Here is a 27,324-nt window from a genome sequence, read left to right as displayed (position 1 = left end):
AAAGTCTATTTCCTCCATATTGTTCCTCATAGAAGGTATATTTTTCAATACAACTAATAAACAAGTTAAACCGCATTAGTAGGCATATACGGATTTCGTGTGATCTAAACAATCGAAACTGAAAATTGATAAATTTGACATTACCCATCTATTTATAGCGTATTATTAGGTATTGTGTAAAAAAATTAATCAAATCCGCCATCATTTAGATGTCAAATAAAGCGGTCAACCACTTATACACTTATAACACCCTAAGGGGGGCTTAACCACAAGTAGATAAACTTCCCGAAATTTTTACATTAGTTGATATAGATCATACCCATGAGAGAGTGAGAGCTGACAGATCGAAAAAAGAAGTTGTAAATGAGCGGTTATGAGCATATTAGTTTTATGTGATATTTAGGGTTTATGGTTGACCTAGTAGATCGAGACCCAAACGGCGAAGAAAATAGTTGAAATTTTGACCATAACCATTTTTTTTTTGTCTTGATAACATCCAACGGTCGATTTCGATAAAATCTATTTCCGCCACCTTGTTGCTTATGGATGGTATATTTTCTTATACAACTAATAAACAAGTTGGACCACATTAGTAGGCATATAAATCAAAATTGGAAATTGATAAATCGATCCATATCATCAAATGGTGACACCTTAGTAACACTATATTTGTTCATTACATTCCTATAAGAGCAACCTCATCAAGACATAAGACTTTGGGAAAACCGACTGTTGGATGCATTGATTGAGATATTTTATACTCATTTTCATAATATTATCCGCTTTTGACTTTGATTCAACAGCAATCCACTCTGTCAACCATAATGTCTTCATTATTATTAACCCTAAAAAACAATTTGCCAATCCGTAATTAATACTATTTGGCCCCATTTGGTTAGTAGGAATGTCAAAATAGGAAAAAGATTTACTTTATTTTCCAGACCGATATGGAATAGAATATGTTTTGGTATTTTCATGTGAGTGTTTGGAACATTTTCCGGAATTAATTTTCCATTCCTATTGTAGTGTTTTTTTTTGGATAAGGAAATTATCTTCATATAATAGAAAGACTCAACGAGTCGATTACAATCGTATTGTAATACATCCAGAAAAGTTCTAGGAGTAGTAACAAATGATTTGAAATTTGTGCTAGCCTCAAGCCAGAGTGGCCATTACATACCCTTCCGCTATCATCTAAGGATAAGACAAGAAGTTGTGGTAGTACCCACGGTGGTACATAGAGATAGGTCAACTCATTGAACAACCAGTGCTCCGCTAATAATAAAGAGCTTGAATCCTCTTTTAGTACTATTCCAGAAGATTCGCTAATACCACAAAAGTCGAAAGTAGCAATAGTTTGTTGGATCAAGCCGCCGAGATCCCAAATACGAAACCCTAGAGAACTAGAACCTATCATTTTGGTCCACGAATGGGCCCAAATCCAAGCAATATTCATGAAAACTTTGAACACCCCATTGGGCCTGAGAATTTGTTTGGGCCTCAGAATTGTTCTGGACACCCAATTGTGCCTCAGATTTGGTTGGGGCCCCCGATTAGAGTTAGGCCTCCCCACTGCTCTGGTCACCACGAAGACTGCCACCGTCGACTGCTTTCCGGCAGCTTCCACGCCGACTTCCGCCTGCTTTCCTGCCACCATCGACTCCACATCAATTCTAATCAGACTCACATCCTCTAGAGCCATCGCCGTCGCCGCCGAGACCTCAGGCCTGAGCCCCTGTCCCACCTCCATGTCGCCCGTACCTGGCTTAGTATCACCCGCTGCTACACGATCTAGCCAGCACGCCCTCGCCGCCGCAACCCTTGAACGGATCATGAAACAATTGGCCTTCGCCTCTGCACATCGAAGCACCACCGCCTGGCCGACTGACACAGAGACAAACGCCGTCATAGCCACTGCTTTGAGCCTCCCTCTGCGAGGTCGGGCACAAACCGGTTCAAAGGTGACTTCCTCCCCTGTCACCCTGCTTCGAAAGTGGACGCCACCACCCAACAGCCACTGTTGGAGTCTGGTAAGCACTCGGGATTCCAGGGGCTGTGGTCGATCGATCTCCCTCGACAGAGATGTCACGCCCCGAATTTTGAATAATAAATTCAAATCCGAAACATGAATTAAACCACTTAATCAAATAAACGTTCTGAATTTTTTTCTCAATATAATCTCACCACAAGGTACACAAACTCCAAATCTCGAAACCTCGAGTTCATTATTACAATTCACTCTCACAAGCAATATTGTAAAGCTCTAAATGAGCATAACACACCTCACAACTTACAATTGCTGTAAAACTCTAACAATTGCTCTAACCGCACGGTCACCGTCCTGGTTCTCCTGTCCTGTAGGATTACCCGCTACACAATTTGAATAGTGTACCGGGAGTTGCAACAACACAAAACCCGGTAAGCTTTTGACAGCTAGTATGAGTAAACAAGAAAGAACTGTTGATTTATTAAATTACAAGACCACCACAAACCCACGTTACTTTCTCACTCTCATATATATATATAGACACTTATGAGTTACTCTCAATTTAGCTCATAAGATCACTCACTCTCATATATATATATATACACTTATGAGTTACTCTCAATTTAGCTCATAAGATCACTCACTCTCATATATATATATATATAGACACTTATGAGTTACTCTCAAATTCGCTCATAAGATTTCCCAACATTTGGTAGACAGACTCATATATATATATAGACCCTTATGAGTTACTCTCAATTTCCCTCATAAGGTTACCATATATATATTGACACTTATGAGTTACTCTCAATTTCACTCATAAGGTCACTCCACATTTGGCAGACAGACTAGAGCTCTAACTGAACGTAACCACTCGTCCGGCCACAGACGTGATTACGATTTAATACTATTAATAACCACCAGCCCGGTACGAGAGCGTGATTCACTAATAGATGCCATGGTCACCTCGTGACCTAGTGATCTCCACAGATCACAACAATTTATTGTTCCTCAACAATAAAACTCAACACCTCTCACAATATATTGTTTCTCAACAATAAACTCAATATCTCTGACAATATATTGTTTCTCAACAATAACTCAACACAACTCCAACAATACATATTATTTCACGTAATAATATATATACAGACATTCACACAGGAATGTCTAGTAACACCAACAATAGTTCATATGATTGCAACAAAATAAAGCAATTAATTGTATTGGGTTCGTAATATGAACCACGTGAGGTTTACTCACCTCGATAATCCCGCTGCGTCTTCAATTCAGCTCAAAATACGATCCACAATCGTCCACCAACTCAAACCGTCAATCACCTAGTCAGATACGATCTTAACTTAGCAATCATTCATAAACCACACATATACGGAAATCCAACGGTCGGATTCTAATTTAATGATGATCCAACGGTCAGATCGAATTTATACGATGATCCAACGGTCGGATCCTAATTATACGATGATCCAACGGTCGGATCAAAATTATACGATGATCCAACGGTCGGATCAAAATTATACGATGATCCAACGGTCGGATCCTCACGGATCGCCCTTAGGATCATCCTCCAAAATTATCACAAAGATCCAATGGTCAGATCTTCTTGAATCACTCTAACAAACATCTCCATAAAATTATACGAAAATCTGACGGTCGGATTCTCACGAATCGCCTTCCGAATCATTGTTTTACATTTATACGAATATCCAACGGTCGGATCTTCGCCCATGACCACACAAAGCCACTGGGACAGTCATAAGATCATCATATCCAAATTTGAAGTAAAACCGATGGTCAGATCCTCACAGATCGTAAACCGAAGATAAAACGTAAAAACGTTAAATAGTAACGTCAAAACATAAATTCACTATTTATCAACGTTTTCTAAAATGACCTTGTAATATATCAAAACGCTCGTAAGGATGCGTAGATCATCACCTAGATAATAAAAACTCAAAATATGGTCGAATACGCCGCCACAAGCGGCGGTCAGTGGGCGGTCAACGGCGGTCAACGCGGCGGTCAACCACCTCCTCTGGCCACCAAATTTCATCCACAGCATCATCTCAACATTTCCAATCACTTTCTCAACTGTGACAAAGTCAGAAAATACCTTGAAGTAGCCGAACAATTAAGCACTCCGATGTACAGTGAAATTTTCCAATTATGCTTTCTTCCTCCATGCTTCGATCTGGGTTATGAGACTTGGCGAGCATGAAGAGCGGCTTAAGGCGCTTCTAATGGACCTGGGTTTATGACTGGAGGTGGCCGGAAATCGGCGTTGACTAATTTGCTACAGTAAAAATGTTGGCTTCGATCTCCACATTTCCGGTCAAATCGTCGTAAACAACTCCCACATGCGTGATAAGGAGGAAGAGACGAGTCTATCGATGCTCGCAGCTCGCCATTTGGTGGTCTAGAGGTGGTGAAAGAGGAGGTTGCAGAAGAGAGAAAGAGAGAGTTGCAGAAGAGAGAGACTGAGAGAGCACGGGGGAAGGAGAGAGAAAAGAAAGAAAAGTTACCTGGCTACAGTAACATTTCAAATTTATACCAATCTACCATAAACAGTAACTTTCATATTTTGCTTATAACTTTCGCATACGAACTCCGATTTTTACGTACCACATATGCACGCACTCGGTTTAATGTCCTCTACAACTTTCATGAAGGAAGTTTTCCCAAATTCCCAATGTATAAAAAGTCACTTTTTGAGACCCCCTAAATAACGTTCGTTTTTTCGAAAATTAATCGTTCGAACTAATTCCACAATTCCTCCGAGCCTCGTACTCGCTCCCACTATCGTGAAATCATTTCTAAAAATCCACAGAATTTAATTTGGATTTTTCGGGGTATTACAATCTACCCTCCTTAAAGAAATTTCGTCCCGAAATTTAAGCGTAAGTCAATTCCTCTCGATTAAGGTTGACCTAATCATAGAATCTCCATCTTTTCCAAATCTGTAGTAATCTACAAAGCCACAATCCTTTGTATAAAAATACATTCCTATGGCCACTAAATCCCTTCATCACAATTTAAATTCACAAAACAACTGTTCAACAACACTCCACATCACATACACAAAATCGTCACATGGATCATCTCATAGATCCTCACATAGATCTTCACATAGATCATCACATAGATCTTCACATAGATCATCACTCTGTACTGGCATACAAGCACAGTAATCACTCCCACAAAGTGTTTCGCTACTCAATTAGCATCACGGTAAATCTCCATAGTAAAACTTAAGCATGCACCACTCTTCACAACCATAGAGATGCATCACTCAAAACAAATCATCCCCAAAAGTACGCCAATAAATTATGTCACCCAATGATGATGACTTGGGCTTGCTCAATCCTTGGGCTAAGCACTAGGGCTGGCCAATTGGGCCTGAAGAAATCGGACCATCCACATTTCGAACCGGCCCAAACCACTTTGGGTTTAACATTTGGGCCTACTATTCGGGCCGAACAATTGGGCTTACCATTTGGGCCTACCATTTGGGCCTACCATTCGGGCTTACTATTTGGGCTTACTATTTGGGCTTACTATTTGGGCCTACCAATCGGCCCACCAACTTCCAGCTCGGCTACGGTATGAAATTGTACATACCGTATATACGTATGCATACCGTACAGATCGTATATACGTATGCATACCGTACAACTGTATATTCGTATGCATACCGTACAGACCGTATATACGTATGTATACCGTATATACGTCGTATATCAAGCATATACGAGATCCAAAAATATTTGTAAGAGGTAAGGTTCGAACTCCCGACCTCAAACACGAAGGTTTTGCTCCCAACCACTGAAGCAAGAGCTGCCTTCATTAATATATGCTCACGTGTTATATTTATTATGTCATAAGCGACATAAATAAAATAACGGGGGAGGCAAGGTTCGAAACCTTAACCTGCTGCACAAGGGCTTTGCCCACCAACCACTGGAGCACAAGTTGTGCTTAATATAATGTGTACAAATGTTTTACTTATTATGTCATAAGCGAACATAATAAAAATAAACGAGAGGCAAGGTTCGAACCTCTGACCTCTTGTACATGAGCCTTGCTCTTCAACCACTAGAGCACCAGCTGCTCTCGTTACTATCCATGCAACTTCTTTTATTTATTCTATCATAAGCGATAGAATAACAACAAACTGTCGGTACACTCCACGTGCCACGACACGTCTCTTCCGTGATTTACGGAAAGCAAATCACTTTCGGCTAAAGCTGTCTGCCACAGCGTCTCGAGGTTCGGCCTGTCCCCTTACACGCTCAACACGCGCCAACAGCTTTTCCGGGTTTCGGGGCGACTTTAATCCAACGCGTGGATTCAAATTCTGAGATCGTTCATCCAACGGTGGAGATCTGCTCACCTTGTTCTATAAATAGGTGCATTCTGGAGAAAAACTGTTCACTCCAAAAGAAAAGAAATTTTTCTTCCGAGCTCAAGTCTTTCTCTCTCAACTCTTCAGCCTTTCTCTTCTCAAATCCTTTCTTCATCAATTTCAATCCTTCTCTTCTGATCTTCTCTCCCATCTAGTTGATTCAATCCCATCTTTCCTCTGAACTTTCAGATCTTCAATATTTTCCTCCAAATCTTCAATCCTTCTTTCTCAGATCTTTTCTTCCATTTGAAGATTCGATCTCATCTTTCCTCTGAGAATCTCAGATCTCCAATCACCAGTTCAACAACTCCAATCCTTCTAACAAAATCTCCCTCAAACACTAAACCATGTATTCCTCGATTTCCACATCCTCTCACCCCATGACCCAAGAGCCACGAACTCTGCAACTAATGGAGCTCCAAACCCCGCAACAAATGGAACCACAACAACAGCAACCAACAGAGGAGGGAGGAAACACCCAAGCAGCTGGAAGTAGTGCCAACATGGATTTCTGGCGAAGCCGTACCAGGTGGATTCCTACTCCAGAACAAATAAGAATCCTCAAGGATCTTTACTATGTCAAGGGATTTAAGTGCCCAACTACAGAGCAGATTCACGAGATCTGTCTCCAGCTGAACCAGTATGGGTATGTTGAGGGTAAGAACATTTACTTTTGGTTCCAGAACGTCAGGGCTCGAGAGAAGCAGATGAATAGGTGTAATCAGGCTGCTCCAGTGCCCATGAGAACTAGTTCTCTTGGTACTGGTAGATCCATTGATCTCAATTTTGGGTCCACTGGTTCTACTGGTGCTGGTGGATCCATCGACATCAATTTTGGGCCAGCTGGTGGATCCATTGACATCAATTTTGGGTCCACTAGTTCTACTGATGATGGTAGATCCATTGATCTCAACTTTGGTTCCACCTATTCTACTGGTAATGAAGGATTTATTTACTTAAATTTTTGTTTCATATTCTTCCTCACACTTCAACACTAATACTAGTACAACTCTTTTGGCACAACAGGAGGACAAACATCCCTGCAACAACGAGAAGGAGATCACCAGGAGGTTCAAACTCTTCCTCTGTTCCCCGTGCACGGCGAGGACGTCTTTGGTAACCTGAAGGCTACTTCCGAGGACGGTAGCGCTTTTGGTTACTATTCTGGTGGCTCAGGCGGTTACCACAGTGGCTCAAACGTTTCTCTTGAGCTCAGCCTCAACCCATCCGGAGCTGCTGACTAGGCTTAGTATAGCATAGTCCTCGTTTCCCTTTTTGTAATATAAAATCAATAAGATTGTGTGCATGTTTTCTTTTTCTTTTTTTGTTTAACCACAACAACACCAAGGATCGAACCTTGGTCACTTAATACTCTTTTCAAAACCATCGAGACTCTGCTGCACACATCTTTCAAAATGATTTATCACAAACAATCATTCAAAACCTAGCAATCAATTAAGTCACACAGAGGTCAAGCTAGTATCCTCTGAGTCAAACCAAACACAATAATTTCGTCGCTAGAATTAGGGATTAATAAAGCTAAACACTTCCTGAGTTAGCTAGGAAAAACCCACATCTTTAGAGTTACACTTACAACTCTAAAAAAAATCTCGATCACTCCATCTATCAATTGCTTCAACAAGCAATATGTACCATCTTAGCATCCACTAATCGATACTGGTACCACACTCAGTATCTCACCCACGAATCACCTCACTGCTCATTTGGTGGTAAGTCAACATCTAGTGGGTCAAAATTCTGTGATTATAGCACTTCACACTAACCACGTCATAATCCATAATCTGTCCTCACAACAGTATCTGGCCTCATAAATTAGTTATACAACCCTAGCACTCCTAGAGTTGAAAACAACGTTATTACCTAAGCTCATACATCAACACAATGTCTCTTCACAGTCAATCCTATCACGAGGTCATATCAATCTTTCCATAAGTCAACCATACACAAAATCCATCATAGTAACAACGAATTATGCATTACTACTCAACAATAGTCAGTGAACCAGCACTCCACAATAATTTCCAATACCATCCGCAGATCTCAAACCACACCCCGACATTTAGCTAATATATAGTAGCTATCCTAAACACCAAACAACTGTGCATGAATGAATGCTCCATTATAACACAATTCCATCACTAAGCAACCAATAACTGCTAAGTATTCTTCAACTCAAAACATCTGCATATCCAACTAATGGAAAGTATCACAACTACTAGTCAAATACTCGTAACGACTTTAGATACAAGCATTGGTCAAACACCATGACCCCAACAACCAACGACTACAATGCACATAAGGATACTGTTTTTCGTGAAAACCATCCTCAATAACTCCACCAGAGTTTAATCCAAAGGTTCCCATTCCTCAAAGGTGATAACTCAAAGAAGCTACACAAGCTCCACCACTTCACTTACAAAGTCAACCTATGCCATGATCACTTGACATACTACCCTTATTAAAGGTAACATAAGTATCTCCCAAATTACATCACTACACTCGAACACCAATATAGTCTTGAGAATTCTGTCTCATAATCTCTCACACTCCTATCATCTTGAGTTGGTGAGATCAATTCTCTTTTCAACTATTCCTAGGGTCTCAATCTCTTTCACCATTTCAACCCAAGAATAACATCCATCACATCAACTACAGGTAGACTAGGCAACTCAACCTCTAATGCCTCCACCTCATCCTCAACTGTCTCCATAGAAAGGTCATGTCCCTACATCAGACTCGACCTCTACCTCACCGACTCATCAGAGTTAAATCCAGAGGTTCCTATTCCTCGAAGATCACAACTCGCGGAAACTAAACTTATTCTAATACGAACTTAGTAGACAACTCTACCGTCCTACGGACTTACACGTTGTCTAGACCCCATACTAAGACATACCCAATGATTTTACCAGTACCGAAGAGTATATGATGGGGATCCGCTGCAGACGGGCCATCACTCGGAAGGTATTGACACATCACCAAATATGCACCTTACGCTCTGATACCAAACTGTCACGCCCCGAATTTTGAATAATAAATTCAAATCCGAAACATGAATTAAACCACTTAATCAAATAAACGTTCTGAATTTTTTTCTCAATATAATCTCACCACAAGGTACACAAACTCCAAATCTCGAAACCTCGAGTTCATTATTACAATTCACTCTCACAAGCAATATTGTAAAGCTCTAAATGAGCATAACACACCTCACAACTTACAATTGCTGTAAAACTCTAACAATTGCTCTAACCGCACGGTCACCGTCCTGGTTCTCCTGTCCTGTAGGATTACCCGCTACACAATTTGAATAGTGTACCGGGAGTTGCAACAACACAAAACCCGGTAAGCTTTTGACAGCTAGTATGAGTAAACAAGAAAGAACTGTTGATTTATTAAATTACAAGACCACCACAAACCCACGTTACTTTCTCACTCTCATATATATATATAGACACTTATGAGTTACTCTCAATTTAGCTCATAAGATCACTCACTCTCATATATATATATATACACTTATGAGTTACTCTCAATTTAGCTCATAAGATCACTCACTCTCATATATATATATATATAGACACTTATGAGTTACTCTCAAATTCGCTCATAAGATTTCCCAACATTTGGTAGACAGACTCATATATATATATAGACCCTTATGAGTTACTCTCAATTTCCCTCATAAGGTTACCATATATATATTGACACTTATGAGTTACTCTCAATTTCACTCATAAGGTCACTCCACATTTGGCAGACAGACTAGAGCTCTAACTGAACGTAACCACTCGTCCGGCCACAGACGTGATTACGATTTAATACTATTAATAACCACCAGCCCGGTACGAGAGCGTGATTCACTAATAGATGCCATGGTCACCTCGTGACCTAGTGATCTCCACAGATCACAACAATTTATTGTTCCTCAACAATAAAACTCAACACCTCTCACAATATATTGTTTCTCAACAATAAACTCAATATCTCTCACAATATATTGTTTCTCAACAATAACTCAACACAACTCCAACAATACATATTATTTCACGTAATAATATATATACAGACATTCACACAGGAATGTCTAGTAACACCAACAATAGTTCATATGATTGCAACAAAATAAAGCAATTAATTGTATTGGGTTCGTAATATGAACCACGTGAGGTTTACTCACCTCGATAATCCCGCTGCGTCTTCAATTCAGCTCAAAATACGATCCACAATCGTCCACCAACTCAAACCGTCAATCACCTAGTCAGATACGATCTTAACTTAGCAATCATTCATAAACCACACATATACGGAAATCCAACGGTCGGATTCTAATTTAATGATGATCCAACGGTCAGATCGAATTTATACGATGATCCAACGGTCGGATCCTAATTATACGATGATCCAACGGTCGGATCAAAATTATACGATGATCCAACGGTCGGATCAAAATTATACGATGATCCAACGGTCGGATCCTCACGGATCGCCCTTAGGATCATCCTCCAAAATTATCACAAAGATCCAATGGTCAGATCTTCTTGAATCACTCTAACAAACATCTCCATAAAATTATACGAAAATCTGACGGTCGGATTCTCACGAATCGCCTTCCGAATCATTGTTTTACATTTATACGAAGATCCAACGGTCGGATCTTCGCCCATGACCACACAAAGCCACTGGGACAGTCATAAGATCATCATATCCAAATTTGAAGTAAAACCGATGGTCAGATCCTCACAGATCGTAAACCGAAGATAAAACGTAAAAACGTTAAATAGTAACGTCAAAACATAAATTCACTATTTATCAACGTTTTCTAAAATGACCTTGTAATATATCAAAACGCTCGTAAGGATGCGTAGATCATCACCTAGATAATAAAAACTCAAAATATGGTCGAATACGCCGCCACAAGCGGCGGTCAGTGGGCGGTCAACGGCGGTCAACGCGGCGGTCAACCACCTCCTCTGGCCACCAAATTTCATCCACAGCATCATCTCAACATTTCCAATCACTTTCTCAACTGTGACAAAGTCAGAAAATACCTTGAAGTAGCCGAACAATTAAGCACTCCGATGTACAGTGAAATTTTCCAATTATGCTTTCTTCCTCCATGCTTCGATCTAGGTTATGAGACTTGGCGAGCATGAAGAGCGGCTTAAGGCGCTTCTAATGGACCTGGGTTTATGACTGGAGGTGGCCGGAAATCGGCGTTGACTAATTTGCTACAGTAAAAATGTTGGCTTCGATCTCCACATTTCCGGCCAAATCGTCGTAAACAACTCCCACATGCGTGATAAGGAGGAAGAGACGAGTCTATCGATGCTCGCAGCTCGCCATTTGGTGGTCTAGAGGTGGTGAAAGAGGAGGTTGCAGAAGAGAGAAAGAGAGAGTTGCAGAAGAGAGAGACTGAGAGAGCACGGGGGAAGGAGAGAGAAAAGAAAGAAAAGTTACCTGGCTACAGTAACATTTCAAATTTATACCAATCTATCATAAACAGTAACTTTCATATTTTGCTTATAACTTTCGCATACGAACTCCGATTTTTACGTACCACATATGCACGCACTCGGTTTAATGTCCTCTACAACTTTCATGAAGGAAGTTTTCCCAAATTCCCAATGTATAAAAAGTCACTTTTTGAGACCCCCTAAATAACGTTCGTTTTTTCGAAAATTAATCGTTCGAACTAATTCCACAATTCCTCCGAGCCTCGTACTCGCTCCCACTATCGTGAAATCATTTCTAAAAATCCACAGAATTTAATTTGGATTTTTCGGGGTATTACAAGAGAGATTGGCTTCGATTTACTGAAAGGCCTCGGAGGGATGAGGGCAGATCGGAACGCGTGGATATAAGGATTCCACTTAGAGAGGAGGCCGGCACCAGCCACCATTGGAGAAAAACCGGAACCAGTGCGGCTAGGGTTTTTCATTTGGGAGTTAACCAGAGGCCTATCAACGTCAGATATGTTAATGTATCAGGCCAATATATCCCTTTTAAGTGTACAACTTTCCTATTGTAGTGTTTGGTAAGTCATAAGAATGAAATATAAAATTATAATTTTCAACAACGCCCTTTTACTAATTAAAGTACAGATAAACTTATAAGGATTATTGGTGGGAGAATATAAATTTTTATAGGGATAATTACTGTAATTTTGCCTTTGACAGTGGGAAATGGAAATAGAATACCACTCCCTGACTAGGTAATTCTATTCAGGCTTTATGAAGGAGTCAATTTCCAGTCAGATCTCATTTTTTATTTTCTTTTCAATCTCTAATTACAACCAAATGACACATCTGAATGGAAAATGATATTAATTCTCATTCCATACCATGATTTTCTGCCATCCAAACGGGGCATAAGAGCATTTCAAGACCATTTCTCATATAGAGGTATATCATTACTCATGTCCAAAAACTTGAGGGACTTGATATTACAGTTAGTTTTTCTAAACACTTAAAAGTTAAATTTATAAAAAAACTTTAATCAAGTCAACGTCTTGCTAGAAAATTTAATTTTTTTAATCTTTCTATGGTCGAAACGAAAACAATAACTAATAAATCAAAACAAATTCAGTTTATTACTTTATTATATATATTAAAAAAAAAAGAAGAGAATAAGGTGTAACAAACAAAAAAAAAATAAACAAATTAGGATAAGCACAAAGCTAACGCCCAGCCCCTGCACCCATGTTTTTTTGTTTTTTCTTCCCTTCTTCTTCTTTGATTAAAAGGATTGAGGTCTGCAAGGAACGCACTGCCAGCAGCTTGCCCGGAATTCTCCCGCCGTCGTCCCACCATCCTCAACCCAACCGCCACCTTCCATCGACTGAGTCGGTCTCTACGATCACCTAAACTCGCCCTTATCGATCAGCCCTTAATCCCCTCATGCCGGATCTCAACCCCATCAACCTGCCTGTCCAAGTCTCCCACACAAGGATTGACCGGAGAAGATGGCGTCCTAGAAACTAAAGAAGGTGAGAAAAAGTTTTCAAGAATGTAGCTAGAGAGAATGGGTTGTGGTGATGGGAGGCGAGCACGGTGATGAACACTTTCAGGCTACAGAACTTGATCCAAGATCTCCCTCTTATCATCAGAGGTGATCACAGGTGTAGAGATTGGCTCATCATTTCACTTGGGTCTGCTCTGGGTAAAACTCAATTCACCCCAAATCGATTCACCCTATAACTGGGTAAAACTCAATTGAGAAACAAATGACCGGGAACAAACCCATGTGAATTTCATCTTAATAAGTAGGCACGTGAAGGTCATGTGGGTGGACCCAAAAAGCCCGAGCATTACTTGCTCGGAGCATGGAAGACGTTCTCCAAAAAGCCCCTTGATTTTATTTTTTTGTCTTCTGTTAGAAGCTCTCTTTTGAAAGAATCGAGAGTTTCTATCCGCTTATTTGAGCCAATCAGACAAAACGTGCTGGAAAGCTTGCATCTGGTTCTGGCTCTTTACTCTGCCGCCAGACTTTTCCCCCTAACTCCAAGATCTCATTAAAATCTCTGGCGACAACATATTCTCTTCTGGATTCCACGCCAAAGAGCCTAGTAGATCCCACGAATGGTAGCACTGCCCGGTTTCAAAGGCTATAAAATTCGGTGAATCTCCATTCCACATCATCCAGTCCCTTCACCTTTGGGGCCCCAAAACAATCAACCTGATCGAATTGAGTGATATGAGAGAGGCCTTCATATCTTGGATCAACATTTTGAGGACATATCAAGTTCTCCTATACACAATACCTTGACAATTCCAGATCAACATTCATGATGAGAGGACAAGAAGACGATCACCTTCTGAAGCCGGACGGCGGCGCTGTAGAAAACCCGAAGCAACGAGGGCAGCAAAATCCTAGTTTCAAAAGTTTTCCATGCGTTTCAGCCTTTAATATGTTATAAATTTAATTATGATAATACACTTGTTTAATTGGTCAGTTGTTTTATTGTTATAACTGATCAGTCTATTGACATCTTGTTTTGTAGAATAATCTCTCAAACAGACAAGCACTCAACTAAAACAAACATTCTTTCTGTGAATAGGCCTCAGTTTGATATATCACCATCTGGACAATCTGTGCAAAGTAGATTTTGTCATTGAGTTATTATATTTCTTATTCTTTGATTGCAGATGCGCACAATTTATGTTGGTCTTTTTTATAGGTCTATACTTGATTCTATTGTTATCAGCAATGTAGTTATTATCTCATTGCCTGTTCAGCAAAACTCTCCAGTAGTTATTAGCAATGTTATTGAATTTAGATATTTTGTTACTATGGCAAAGAAATGGATTATTTGTTTGTGCTAGATATTTAGATTTCCACACGTGGCATCTTTTCTTGCTATCACAACTGCATTTCATGGTTAGTGTGATTTTGTTTAGTTCAAGCACTGTAGGAGTGTGGTAGCTAGATTCATATTTTAATATGAGTTTTGTATATTTGTCTTTCTGTTATCACTTCAATAAATGGCTCAATTATAATATTGTTAAACTATGGTACAACAAGAAGCCTTTGAATACTTGTCTATTTATTGTGGACATGAATAGTTCTTGATTCTATACTTTGTAAATGATTTCTTCGATCAATCCATGAATTAACATATGTTACTGGCTTGAATGAAGGAGATGATCTGTTGCATTATCATACGAGAGACCATTATTTGCTTAATTTAGTTTTTGTGGTAAGAAACTTTGTGCTTCATCAGCTTCAGTAGTTCTGGTGAACTATTGTGCGCGCGCACACACACATCTACACAAATTATCTACAAGCTCTCAACTTTGTTTTGCTTTAAATTATTTTTCTCAATTTCTTCTACTTTGGGACCATTCACACCATTCAAATTCATTTGCAAAGTCATAAACAATAGAGGGAATGTTCCTTTCCTTTTAGCCTACAAACAAAACGAGTGCCCAACAAACAGGAGGCAAATGCCAGCAATGCTGCAACATTAAGAGTACATCGAACATTACTAGTAGAAATGACAAAAAAAAAATTCTAATTATGGTATATGGTATAAAAAGATTAAAAAAACCATAATTTAGTAGAATAAGATAATCGATAGACAAAGCCTCATTACTTAATCATACAGTTGCACTTTTGGTCACTCGTCCACGATAATGTCAAGAAGCTAGAAGAGATTAGTCTAAAGAGAAGTAAGGTTAGTCGATGAGACTCTACTTTTGTTTCTTTAGTGAAGGATGGAGCTTCGCCACCTTCCCTATCTGGTTTAATTGTAGAATAGTATTTTGTGACTAATTGGGATATATTAGTCATAGCCCTTGTTTTTACATGTTTGTTTCAAAAAGTTAAAAATATTTATGTTCTAATATTATCCTCAAAAATTACATGAGCTTTCCATTATTTTGTTTTTGCATCAGCAAGAAAACAATTCTATCATTCAATATATATGTACATGGATAGAACTCCAACGGTTGTATAGTAATGCTTGGAAATAATGATCAAAATATACTAACTAATCATTAGTTTTAGTTTATTCAATATACTTTGTTGATGTGACCGTGAAAGTGATCTTTCCATGTTGGTGATGGTGGAGGAGACCAAAATAAGTCACAAAGAAACGATTTTAAATGCTTTATAAACTCCTTGTGTTGTTCCAGGTTCACAGCATGTCCTGCCTTCTTAATAATCACTAGTTGACTGTGTTTCCCAATATGCCTATACATACATAGAAAGACCAAAAGAAACATGCATAACTAACATGATTTCAATAACTAACATTCCATGTATTTGGAAGAATGAGTAATTATTTACATACCTTTTTAATCTGTAACCCAGTTCTAAAGGGAATATTTGATCTTGCTCTCCCCATATTATTAATGTGGGCTGTTGAATAACAAGTTAACAAAATACTCAATAATTACTTTGTGCATTAATGTACTAAAATATAGAGAAAAAAATATGTATGTTGTAAAGTTGACATAGATATCTTCGACATATGTACGTAGAATATACACATAAGGGTTAATTTCATTTTATACCATTGATTTACACTTTACACCATTTGTGCCCATGCAATTTTAATTTCTTCATATGTGTCCATATATTTACCAATTTTAATCATATTGTTTAGCCATCAACAATTTTATCAATTACTCTGTTAAAGTCTAACATGGCTTTAGTTGAGCGCTTGTATGAATACATATGTTTGATGGGCATGCACAATTAGATTATAGTAGACAAGTATTTTTGCAGAAGTACATAGACATATGGTTAAAAGATAGAGAAAATTGATTAAAATTGGTGATCATAGGAGTATCATTGATGAAACTAAAAGTGCAGACACATAAATAATTTAAGGTGTAAAGGACAAAAAGGTAAACTAGAATTTACCTTCAAGGAAATTTATATAATTTTGATGAATGACGTACTATATCATATTACACTCTAGTTGATTAAGTGAGATAAAAAAAAAAATTTACGAGAAAAAGATGTATAACATACTTACCTGCGAGATCTTGGGTACATTAGACATTTTTCGGTTCACCAATATTGCCCCAATCAACTCTCTCTTCTCTTCAACATTGTTCGTACACATTACCTGTCAAAAATTAATAATAAAATAAAATAATGAAGACACAAAAGATCATTAATATAACATGTCATAGTGTAGCTAGGTTAAGCACTTGTGTACCAAGATGATCATAACATCATCAAACACCGTGTTTATGTGTGTAAGTATGTATGTTACATATGTGTACGCAATAGCATGATGAGTTTATATACATGACCCCAAATGCTTAATAAACATTCTTCTTCTTTTGTAAAATTTTAGATCTCCACTTTACTCTTGTTCGCTAAAAAAGAACAAATTAATAGTTTGATATTGTATTAATTGATAGTTTAATTATGTTAACAATGACGTAGAGAAATTTCAGTAAGATCATGTGAGGTTCTTCTTATCTCCAAATCATGAAGACTCAAATACTCTATCATATTTATAAAATTGCTTGCTTTGTTTTTTTATTATTTATTTATTTATTTTTGAAATAAAGGTTCATTGCATTAGATGACCAGCCAAAAAGTCAGAGTCTAACATACACTTAGAGACGGAAAAATGGCGGGGAAAAATAAAGGTTTTGTATGCAAACTAATTAAGGAAGACATTATAAATTGATGATAATTTGAAGTTATGTGTGAATCTATGAATTTTATAGCTATTGGTATGCAGAAATTTGTAGAAGTGAAAAAATATCTTGACATTGTCTCTTAAGTAGGAAAGGGATGAAAGGGGAGGGGCATGAAAAAAATTCAGGGATGTGTATTAAACAATTGACATTGTGTATATATAATTACTCTAGCATGATATATATAGCAAAAAGGTAGACACATCAAATCTCCAATTAATTTAAAATTAAGACAGATTTCATGCTGACATTGATTAATTACTTACTTTAATAAAATCGGTGAGGAAAAAAGAAGGGATGGCCTTAGCAGGCTTGAAGAATGAATATCGCATTAGTTCCTTCAATTTTTGAGGTGTCTGTGGTAACAAAATACTTGAAGCCTCCTCTAAATTAGAAACATTAAACAGTCCATCTTCCATATCTTTCTCCTCCATGCAAACTCCAGCACAACACAATACCAACTTTTCTACCATCTCCGGACATTGCACCGCTATACTATACCCCACAAATCCACCATAACTTATCCCAACAACGCTTGTCTTTTCAACCCTATGGGCCTGCATCAACTTAATTACACATGTAGCCTGGAACAAATCAGTTCGTTCTTGGCTGGACGTGTAAGAGTTTCCAAAGAAAACAAGATCGGGCACGTAGACGTTAAAATGAGAGGTGAAATGACGAATGTGCTCACCGTACTGCCACATTGCATTGGCTCCGAACCCATGAATCAAGATGATGTTGGGTTTGAATGGTTTATGAATCTTAGGCACCCAACAATGCATGTTGGTGTCATCACCATCACCTAGATCAGTTATCACAGACCGAAGACCAGCATTGACAAAATAATGGCGGTAAAACCAATCTATTGAAGCCGTCAAACTGAAGCGTTTGGGAAACTTGAGATGAGGAAACATATTAGTTTCTCAACAATATTGAGTCTTTCACGATTACAAGACCTTGATTGATAGATTGATCAATATTCTTCTCGAATCGATCATATTTATTAATTGATCTGCTAGAATTAACGGCATTGGTACTAAGACAAATTAAGTTAGGAAGGCAAGGACAGAGACTGGTATAGGCACAAACTAGATACGCCTAACAGATATCAAAACAAGCTTAAATTTCGGCCTAACATATAATAATATGTAATTTGTAAACACGAAAAAGAAAAAAAGAAGATTAAAATTAGAAACTTTTGCTTGTTTGTCTAGTTGGTTGATCAGCGATTTGTTCAAAATATCTAGAATAAGCTATAGCTATGTGTAATTTGGTTGATAATTTTTCTTTCTTGCGAAAAACTGTTATTTATATGTGTGTATGAAAATTCTTAAACGTAAATCACAATTATCGCCATACAGGGGTGTATAATCCCTTAACTTGAATTAGAAGCAAAAAAACGAAAAAGAGAGCTTAAAATAACAAAGTTCTGTTGCAAAAGAATAAGGAGTCTTGCTCACTTAAGAAACATATTTTGAGGAACTTTTTTTTTTGTTGGAGATTCTAGTTACCAGAATTAAATTTTATTTTATCGTGTATGCATGTTTTATCATCGGTTAATTAGTGTGTATACTCATTGGGGCTCAACACTTATAAGGCTCAAGCATGTGCTCCAAATAAAGAAGATAAAGAACACAAACTCAACCATGAAAGTCATAAGCATAAAAAAATAAAAAAATAAAAAAAAATGTCTTTTTTTCTCATTTTTTCAACCTCCTATCATAATTAGGATAAACATATTATTAGGAAACATGTCACAAATGGTAGCTCAATTATTAAGGCCAATTACTACTTGGTAGCTCAAGTTACAAACTATCATTTTAGTATATCATACATTTTGGTCCCTATCGTCGAGACTTTCGTTAAAAGTGAAGGCTTTTAGCAATATAATAGATTTTTTCTTGGTGATTTCGCCAAATGACATATTTAGGGGGGTGTATTGTATTTGGATTTGTGCAGACTTTTTTTAAATGACAGACTTTTTGAAAAGTCCACAGACTCTTTAAAAAGTTGATAGACTGTTATGGATTTCTTAAAACCATTGATTTTAGCAACAGACTTTTATTGATTCATGAAAATCTATATACTTTATTATGAATGACTTCTACAGATTTCCTAGAATGTACAAAATATAAAAAAATAAAAAATAAAAAACAAAAAAAAATAAAACAAATGCAGCCCAAACACAAAACAAAATAATAACTTGTTGTCTCTTCAATGCTCCAGTATCTTCTAATAGAAATTGACTCAAATAAATAATTGTTAGTCTGTCTAGCGAGTTTGTTCTCATTCCTAATCTCTCAACAATATAAATATACAATATAGATCACTTGATGTTTATGGTTAATTATTCTCATCAATTTTGTTTTCGCCGATTAACATATATTGTAGCAATATTGGTCAATGTCTTGATCTATAATCAATCAATTAAATTCAATTGTTCAACCTTTTTTTGAACCATAATATAAATTCAAATTAATGAGAATAATTAATTAATAAGATAAAATTTAGTATGATTCAAGGTCTTAGGGTTAGACCACAATATTTGAGTTTTAGGGTTTCATAAATCATTTTTATTGCTATTAGGGTTCGAAGTATCACAATTGAAAAAAAAAAAAAAAAAAAAATCACATTCAACAACTACAATGAACATGTTGGGTATCAAAAAAGGTTGATATCATAAAAGATTAGAGAAAAGAAAAAAAATTAAGAAAGAGAGATGATGAAGGACAAACTTCTTCGTGCGTAGAGAGAAGAACTTTGATAGACTTTTTTTTTTTTTTTTGAAGAGGAAACTTTGATAGACTTTTTGAAATCTTTGGTCTGGAGGCTGGAAAATATTGGAGTTTGGTATGTATAGTTAACACTACAAAGTCCATGATTATCCATGATTTTCTAATTCCATAAGTATGAATGATATTTTGAATACCTCTGTACTTTTATTCATTTTTAAAAGTTCTAATTGAATACCCCTAGATTTTGGTGGAATTCATGAAGTCTTTAAAAATCCTAATTGAATACCTCAAGACTTTCATGAACTGTTAAAAGTCTATATTGAATACACCCAGACTTTTAAATTCCATAGATTTCTTTAAAAGTTCCACTAATTCCATATACAATACACCCCCCTTAATAAATAAGATATATATTTTTTTTATAATGGAAGAAATCAAAGTACATCACTTAGAATTTGTCAGCATTCTTTACATCTCAATAGCACTAGCATCTCCCTCTAGCCAATTATATAGCCAAGAAGGAACATTGTTACACCAAAAATCCTAAAAGCTTATGTCCTCTTACATCTCAATAGCACTAGCATCTCTCTATAGCCAATTATATAGCCAAGAATTTTTCAGGTCAAATCCTAAGAGTTTACATCCTCTTCATCTCCAACTCTCAAGAATATTTTACTATCGGCTCATCTATCACACTCTATCATCGAAACAATCTCACTCTTTCAAAGTGCTAGAGTGGTGATCTAGACAAACACAAGAAGGGAAGATCACTAGCATCGCTCCCAGTGTCTTTAAGAGACGCGAGGCCTAGTTATTTTGTAATACCCTGAAAAATTGTTATTAATTTTCTGGAATTAATAAAGTTTTCATTAGTACGATTTCGTGGTTCGAGAGTGAAGTGAAAGTGTTTCGGACGAATAATCACTCGAAAACGTTTTATTTCGAGGGGTCAAGGAGTTGACTTTTTATTCGTTGGGTTTCTCCAAAAACTTCCTCACGAAAGTCGTAGAGCGAGTCGATTTGAGTTCGTGGATATGTGGAACGCGGAAATCGGAGATCGTATGAAGAAGTTATGAGCGACGAAAGTTATTTCCGTTTTTGGAAATTTGGCTATAAATAGAATTTTTGAGAAAATTAAATTAACTTTCCGAAATTAGAAAGTTTTCAGAAAATTTTGGAAGAATTCTCTCTCAAACAGCCGACCCGGCTAGCGAACCCAGCAATCCGACCCGGCCGGAACTCGGCCGTCTGGTGTCCTTCAGTGGTGAAACCAGCACCAACCGGCTCAGATTTTCCTCCCCTTCCTCCATGTGTTAGTAGCTTGCACCGAGTCAAGCAGCAAATGGTGGATCGAACGGCGGAAGAAAGAGGGGGCGCTGACCCGGAGCGATCTTCCTCCCCCGGCCACGGTGGCAATCGAAACAGGTCATGTTTTGACGCTCTTCTCCTCTAGATCACAACCATATCAGTCTTGAAGCCCGATTTGAAGTGTAGTGGCTGGATTGACGATTTGAAGTTCAACGGTAGAGATATTTCGAGCTTATTCTAGGCCGTCGGCCTTAGCTCCAGGTATGAAAGTTGTTCCTCTCATCAAGTTCTTCATTTTGACCCGTTGGATCAACCTGGTTTGGAGGTTGATCCTACGGCGCGTGGAGCCCACATACGGCCACTGATGGCGACGCCTTCGGCCTCTTTTGGGGGGTAGTTGTTTGTCATTTTATCATCTACTCGTCGATATGAGCGTTTTGATATATGATATGTAGCAATTGGAAATCGTTTTGAAATGTTTGGGTTTTTTGTAATTTCAATTATCTCGGTTTTCGATCAGTGAGGATCCAACCATCGGATCGACTTGTCATTTTGACATATTGACCGTAAGAGTGTTCCGGAGACTTTCGGTGGTCTCGGATGAAGTTCTGCCTCGATTGGCGTTACTTTCGGGTTTTAGTTCAAACAGGGGTTTCGAACTTTAATCATTTTGTGATTCGTGTATTAAAATGTGACATTGATATGACTAGGTACATGATGAAGGTGTTTTGGATGGATTGTTGTGCTTGTGTTATCTCGTATGGCGTGTGAAGACGTAGCAGAATTTAGAGGTGAGTAAATCTCATGAGCTTCATTTATGAACGGAGTAACTTTATTCTTCGGAATTATTTGATAAAGTTTGAAATCGTTTCCGGAAATAAATATTTATTTTAAATTATATGAACTTGATCGTCTACAGTTCATGGGTAAGTTAAAAATGAAGTTTTATTATAAAAATGATTTTTTACGGGTTTTGTATTTGTGAATTATACTTGGCATCAGCAGCATTCCTTAGCGGATGACTACGTATATATATTTACGTGAAATATATATATATATATATATATGGAGCCGTTCGAGAGCGGACGTCCGCAACCCAGAAAAAGTGCGGACGTCGCTCCTCCGGCCTCGATCGAGCGTCGATGGCGCGGAGCGGCTTGCCGAATGGACGCCGGGGGACTGCGAAGCCGGTCTGCGGTCGGGTGGAGTCGCCGGCGACTTTTCTGCAGCGCTGCACAGAACCTGCAGTTGCAGGTGAGGTGGTTGCCCAGAAACCGGCAACCCCGACCTCCTCCAACCTCGATCGCTGCCCAGAAGAGGTCTGGGACGCCTCCGGCCTCCCTCCGGCCAGCCCCACCTGGAACCGCCTGCTGCGTCGACATCCGCACTTTAGCGAAAGTGCGGACGTCCGCCTGTGATCGGGCCTGTATATATATATATATATATATATATATATATATATATATATATATCGCTAAAGTGCGGACGTCCGCCTGTGATCGGGCTTGTATATATATATATATATATATATATATATATATATATATATATATATATATATACAGATTTTATCCAGAACGGAGCTCCACTTTGAAATTAATGTGTGAAGTTCGAGTTTTTGGTCACTTTTCGGTCGCATATCCACATCTCGACCGTTCAGTTTTTAGGTACTAGTGTATAGATCATCTCTGCAAATTTTCAGCCAAATTGATTATCGTTAAGGTATCTAACTCGCTTAAACCAATGGATGGACTGAATCTGTCAACCTGAACCGTACTAGCTTTAAGGCAATTATCATTGTCTTAACGATCATCATTTTGGCTGAAAATTTGCAGAGACGATCTATACACTAGTACCTAAAAACTGAATGGTCGAGATGTGGATATGCGACCGAAAAGTGACCCAAAACTTGAACTTCACACGTTAATTTTCAAAGCGGAGCTCCGCTTTGGATAGGATCTGTATATATATATATATATATATATATATATATATATATATATATATATATATATATATATATATTGATGCAGTTGCATAGTAAGGTAGAATTAGTATGTTTTGTGATATCGATCATGTTATTGTTGTGATTTGATGTTCTATGGAAATAAATGAGTTTTGGGATGTTAATAATTGTTTTATTGACTTGTGCGAATTATATGTGTCAATTTGTGCTGGGTATTAAGGTGTGAAAACAATATTATGAAACTAATTTCTATATTGTTTTTGAGAATGGATTTTAGTTATGAATTATATTGTTTTGATTTGGTTTTAGATTGTGAAACCGGTTATTATAAAGAGTACAATTTCGCTATGGTGTAGTATTGTGGTGAGTACAATATTTATGATTTATTCATGATAGTGCTGTGTGGTTTTACTCTTTACGGGAAAACAATGTATATTGAGAATGTTGATTTATATTGTTTTGAAAGACTATTTTGAGTTGCTGTGTAACATTTTGAGTCATGTGGGACTTTTTAAATGTTTTTTTTGGTTTGTGGAGACCTGGTGTCACATTTTAAGTCATGTGAGACTTTTGAGTTGTGGTGTAACATTTTGAGTCATGTGGGACTTTGTAAATGTTTTTGGTCTATGTATCTGCTGTCATAGTAGTGACAGAGGCAAAAATAATCGGGAACCACACCTTTGGCTGGGTGAGTGGTTACGATCAGTTAGAGCTCTAGTGTGTCTACCATTGTATTGCATGGGGGTAGCACGTGGGTTACTTGAGACCCATGTGTACACGTTTTTAAAAGAGAGTTCGGGTGGTTTCTTTCTTTTATTGTCCATGATGAGGGACATGTGTGTTGTATTTAAAAGGTGGAAGTTTTTACTTGAGTTGAAAGGGCGATTTCTTGGCTTTAGCGTGAGTTGTTTGATTTCCTTATTTATTTTCCTTTTTCATTTCTATTGTTTGATTTTAATGTAATCTCCTGAACTAAACTATATGTAGGGATTATTATGATTTCTATTGTTTGATTTTAATGTAATCTCTTGAACTAAACTATATGCAGGGAATACTATGGTTTTGGATTGTGTGCTTTTTGGTGATCTTCTAAACTAATTTTCAATGCAGAGATTACTGGTTTTATTTAGTTTAACCTGTGAGTGCAATTGTGGTTGAGACTCGTAAGGAGTTAAGAAATGTTTTAGCATGTCATTGTGGTGATAATTATTCTTGTCGAAAGGAAAGAAGAGTGATTTCTTGGTTGTGTTGTTGAGATTATAAATGATTTGGTTTTGTCACGGTGGTGACTTGTGTTTTCCTTAAAAAGAAAAGGATTTGATTTTGGAAATAATCATCGTGTTGATTTGTTTTCCTTGAGTCAAAAATGTGTGTTTGTGGTTGTTTGAGTTTACTCATACGAGCTTGCAAAATCTTACCGGGTTTGTTGTTTCAACACAGTGCACTATTCCATTGTGTAGGGGTTATTGTGCAGGTCAGAGTAATGAGTAACCGTCGTTGAATCGAGACTTTGTTGCTGTCGTAGCTTGGTTGTAGAAGTACTTTTGGTTATATTCTTCCGTTGTGTAGTGAGTGTGGTGGGTGTGTCTACTCATTGAATTGTTATTCAGTTTAATTTGTAAACTCTTTTGTAATGTAATATATGACTCTAAAGAACCAGTCGGTATTGACATTGTGAGCTCAGTTTGTTTTGTTGTTTAGTTTAAATGAAAATTTTTTTTAGTGTACTTGTCACACCCTAACCCGAAAATCTAATTTTTTTTTTTTCAAGTAAGGATGTGAATAGCTCTTAGTTGTCAAAGATAAGAAACACTTTGGCAAATACAAGCTATATAGAAAAATAAAAATCAGAGGTGACTTGGTTGTGAAACACTTTATTACATAGGTCTGTTCTTACAAGATAAACGAAAGCAAGCTTAGAGTATCTCCAACAATGGAGTCAAAAGCCAAAGCCATTTGCAAAATTTGACTCCCCTAAAGTCATCACTATTCATTCATATTTTGCATCTCCATCCATCTTTAGTCAAAAGCCAAAGTCATTTCATAAATTAATCATTTTAGAGAAGCAATTAAGCCCATGTGTGGCTGGGGCCCACATCCCCCCCCATCTCAAGCCATTTGGCTTTCGTTCTTCATTCCTTAGCCAAAATAGCTAAGCTTTTGACTAATAAGTCAAAATGACTACACAAAGTGAATGGTTGGAGAATCTCCCCAAAAAAAGCCAAAGCCATTTTGGCTTTTGACTACACCGGTTGGAGATGCTCTTATAAAATAAGCTTTATTGTACAAAGATAAACCAAAACAGCAAGCTAATAGTTTATTTCTCCTTCTCCTAGATCCAGAATTTAAGTTCTAACCCTCAAGATTATCATCTGCACAATGTCATAAAAGGGGTGAGCTTAAAGCTTAGTAGAGCAAATCTCATACATATGATGTAATGATGGTGTAAAACATAAAATGACTCAATTTCCAGTTGTTAGTGATCTTGTACTAATCTCGGTCACCAGTGTCCTCTTGGCCAAACATAAGATCATTTTATCAATAGTGATTGAAGGGGCTTCTCTCCCCAAATGTATATACAATAGGCTGACATTGCTGGTCCCTTTCAAGTATTAGACTCAACTACACAACTACTTTCATTCTTTCATCAAGCTAATATAAAAAAAATATATAAAAAAAAAATGATGATGAACTAGCATATATTTTACATATCATAAACATTCTGATCAGCAGCAAAATATCATTCAAAAACATATAAATAGATATATAAAATCATACTTGAGATTCCCCATAACTTCCCATACCTTAAACCTGGTTTAGTAAAGTTGGAGCTTTGTTTCCAGACCTCTAACAACTTGTTTCTGGACTTTGCTGTTTCCGGAATCTCTAAATTGTTTTCTGTTCTGTTTTCCAACTTGTGTTTTCTTACTGCAGGTACATGCCTCTTTTATACTAGAAGATGTAATAAGTAGAACCTATAGGTAGACTAGCCACCTCCTGTTTACTCTAGCTTAGCTTATTCAGTTAGATAAACACCTGAGAGTAGCTTACTACCACCTCCTGCTTAGAAAAATCACCTGAAGATTATCCTCAAACTGCCAGCTCCTGTTTTGAGCTTGCTGCCCAAGTTTTTGAAAAGCTATTGACATCTTCTCAAACATTATTATCAACGAACTAAAAAGATACTATTAAAAAATCGAAAAGCTACTGTCGAAAACCCAAAAAACTATTGTCGACGGACCAAAAAGCTAGTAATAGAATATTGAGAAGCTATTGATTTGTTTTTAGACCAAACCCGAGCTGACGAAATATTGTATGGCTACCATTTCATGGCATGGCAGGTAATATGTGTTCCTCTCCCTTTCTAGGACATTTTTTAACACAAATGCCCTTATAAGGAATAAAAAAGTATGGTGGCGGCTTAAAAAGTAAATTTGCTAAAAAAATTATTCCATCAGAGAACAAATTGGGTTTTTTCATCAACAGTGTCTGGACACTTCGAGGACTTTTAAGATGATACTTGAACTTTCAAAGTTATCAATGTGATACATGGACTCAATTTTTCTTGTCAACATCGTACCTACGTCAATTTCCGTCACGGTTCCGTCAAGTTTACCATACGTGTGGCGCACGTGAGGCATAAAATGAAGATAAAACGACTTATTTACCCTATATCATTTTACCTATATTTAATAAAAATAACCTATTTAACTTTTATT

The 27,324-nt window shown here is 37.4% G+C and overlaps 1 protein-coding gene and 2 long non-coding RNA genes across 5 annotated transcripts; all 3 read right to left on the bottom strand.

Moving 5' to 3' along the window:
- Window positions 1-2,085: 2,085 nt before the first annotated feature.
- Window positions 2,086-5,024, bottom strand: LOC133741544 (uncharacterized). The gene is made up of 3 exons (XR_009861992.1): window positions 4,125-5,024; window positions 3,254-3,330; window positions 2,086-2,370 (listed from the first exon to the last, which is right to left on the bottom strand). It is a non-coding gene; the product is annotated as an uncharacterized LOC133741544 (long non-coding RNA).
- A 4,395-nt stretch (window positions 5,025-9,419) lies between these two features.
- On the bottom strand, window positions 9,420-11,850 carry LOC133735325 (uncharacterized). The gene is made up of 3 exons (XR_009858943.1): window positions 11,486-11,850; window positions 10,615-10,691; window positions 9,420-9,731 (listed from the first exon to the last, which is right to left on the bottom strand). It is a non-coding gene; the product is annotated as an uncharacterized LOC133735325 (long non-coding RNA).
- Window positions 11,851-15,286: 3,436 nt separating this feature from the next.
- LOC133740672 (uncharacterized) lies at window positions 15,287-18,616 on the bottom strand. 3 transcript variants are annotated; one of them, XM_062168608.1, is made up of 5 exons: window positions 18,288-18,412; window positions 17,863-18,162; window positions 16,918-17,010; window positions 16,228-16,295; window positions 15,733-16,127 (listed from the first exon to the last, which is right to left on the bottom strand). In XM_062168608.1, exons 1-5 carry the CDS (start codon window positions 18,318-18,320, stop codon window positions 15,947-15,949), a joined length of 675 nt encoding a protein of 224 aa, XP_062024592.1. In that variant the 5' UTR covers window positions 18,321-18,412; the 3' UTR covers window positions 15,733-15,946. The 3 variants fall into 3 exon arrangements, with proteins under 3 accessions (XP_062024591.1, XP_062024592.1, XP_062024590.1); XM_062168607.1 differs by lacking the exon at window positions 15,733-16,127 and adding an exon at window positions 15,287-15,391 and having other exon boundaries at window positions 17,863-18,616; XM_062168606.1 differs by having other exon boundaries at window positions 17,863-18,616.
- Window positions 18,617-27,324: the final 8,708 nt, after the last annotated feature.

This window comes from Rosa rugosa, chromosome 3 (genome assembly GCF_958449725.1).
Source record: "Rosa rugosa chromosome 3, drRosRugo1.1, whole genome shotgun sequence".
Taxonomy (NCBI): Eukaryota; Viridiplantae; Streptophyta; class Magnoliopsida; order Rosales; family Rosaceae; genus Rosa; species Rosa rugosa.
Note: the sequence above shows the minus strand (reverse complement) of the source record. Positions and strands in the feature narration are given on the sequence as shown.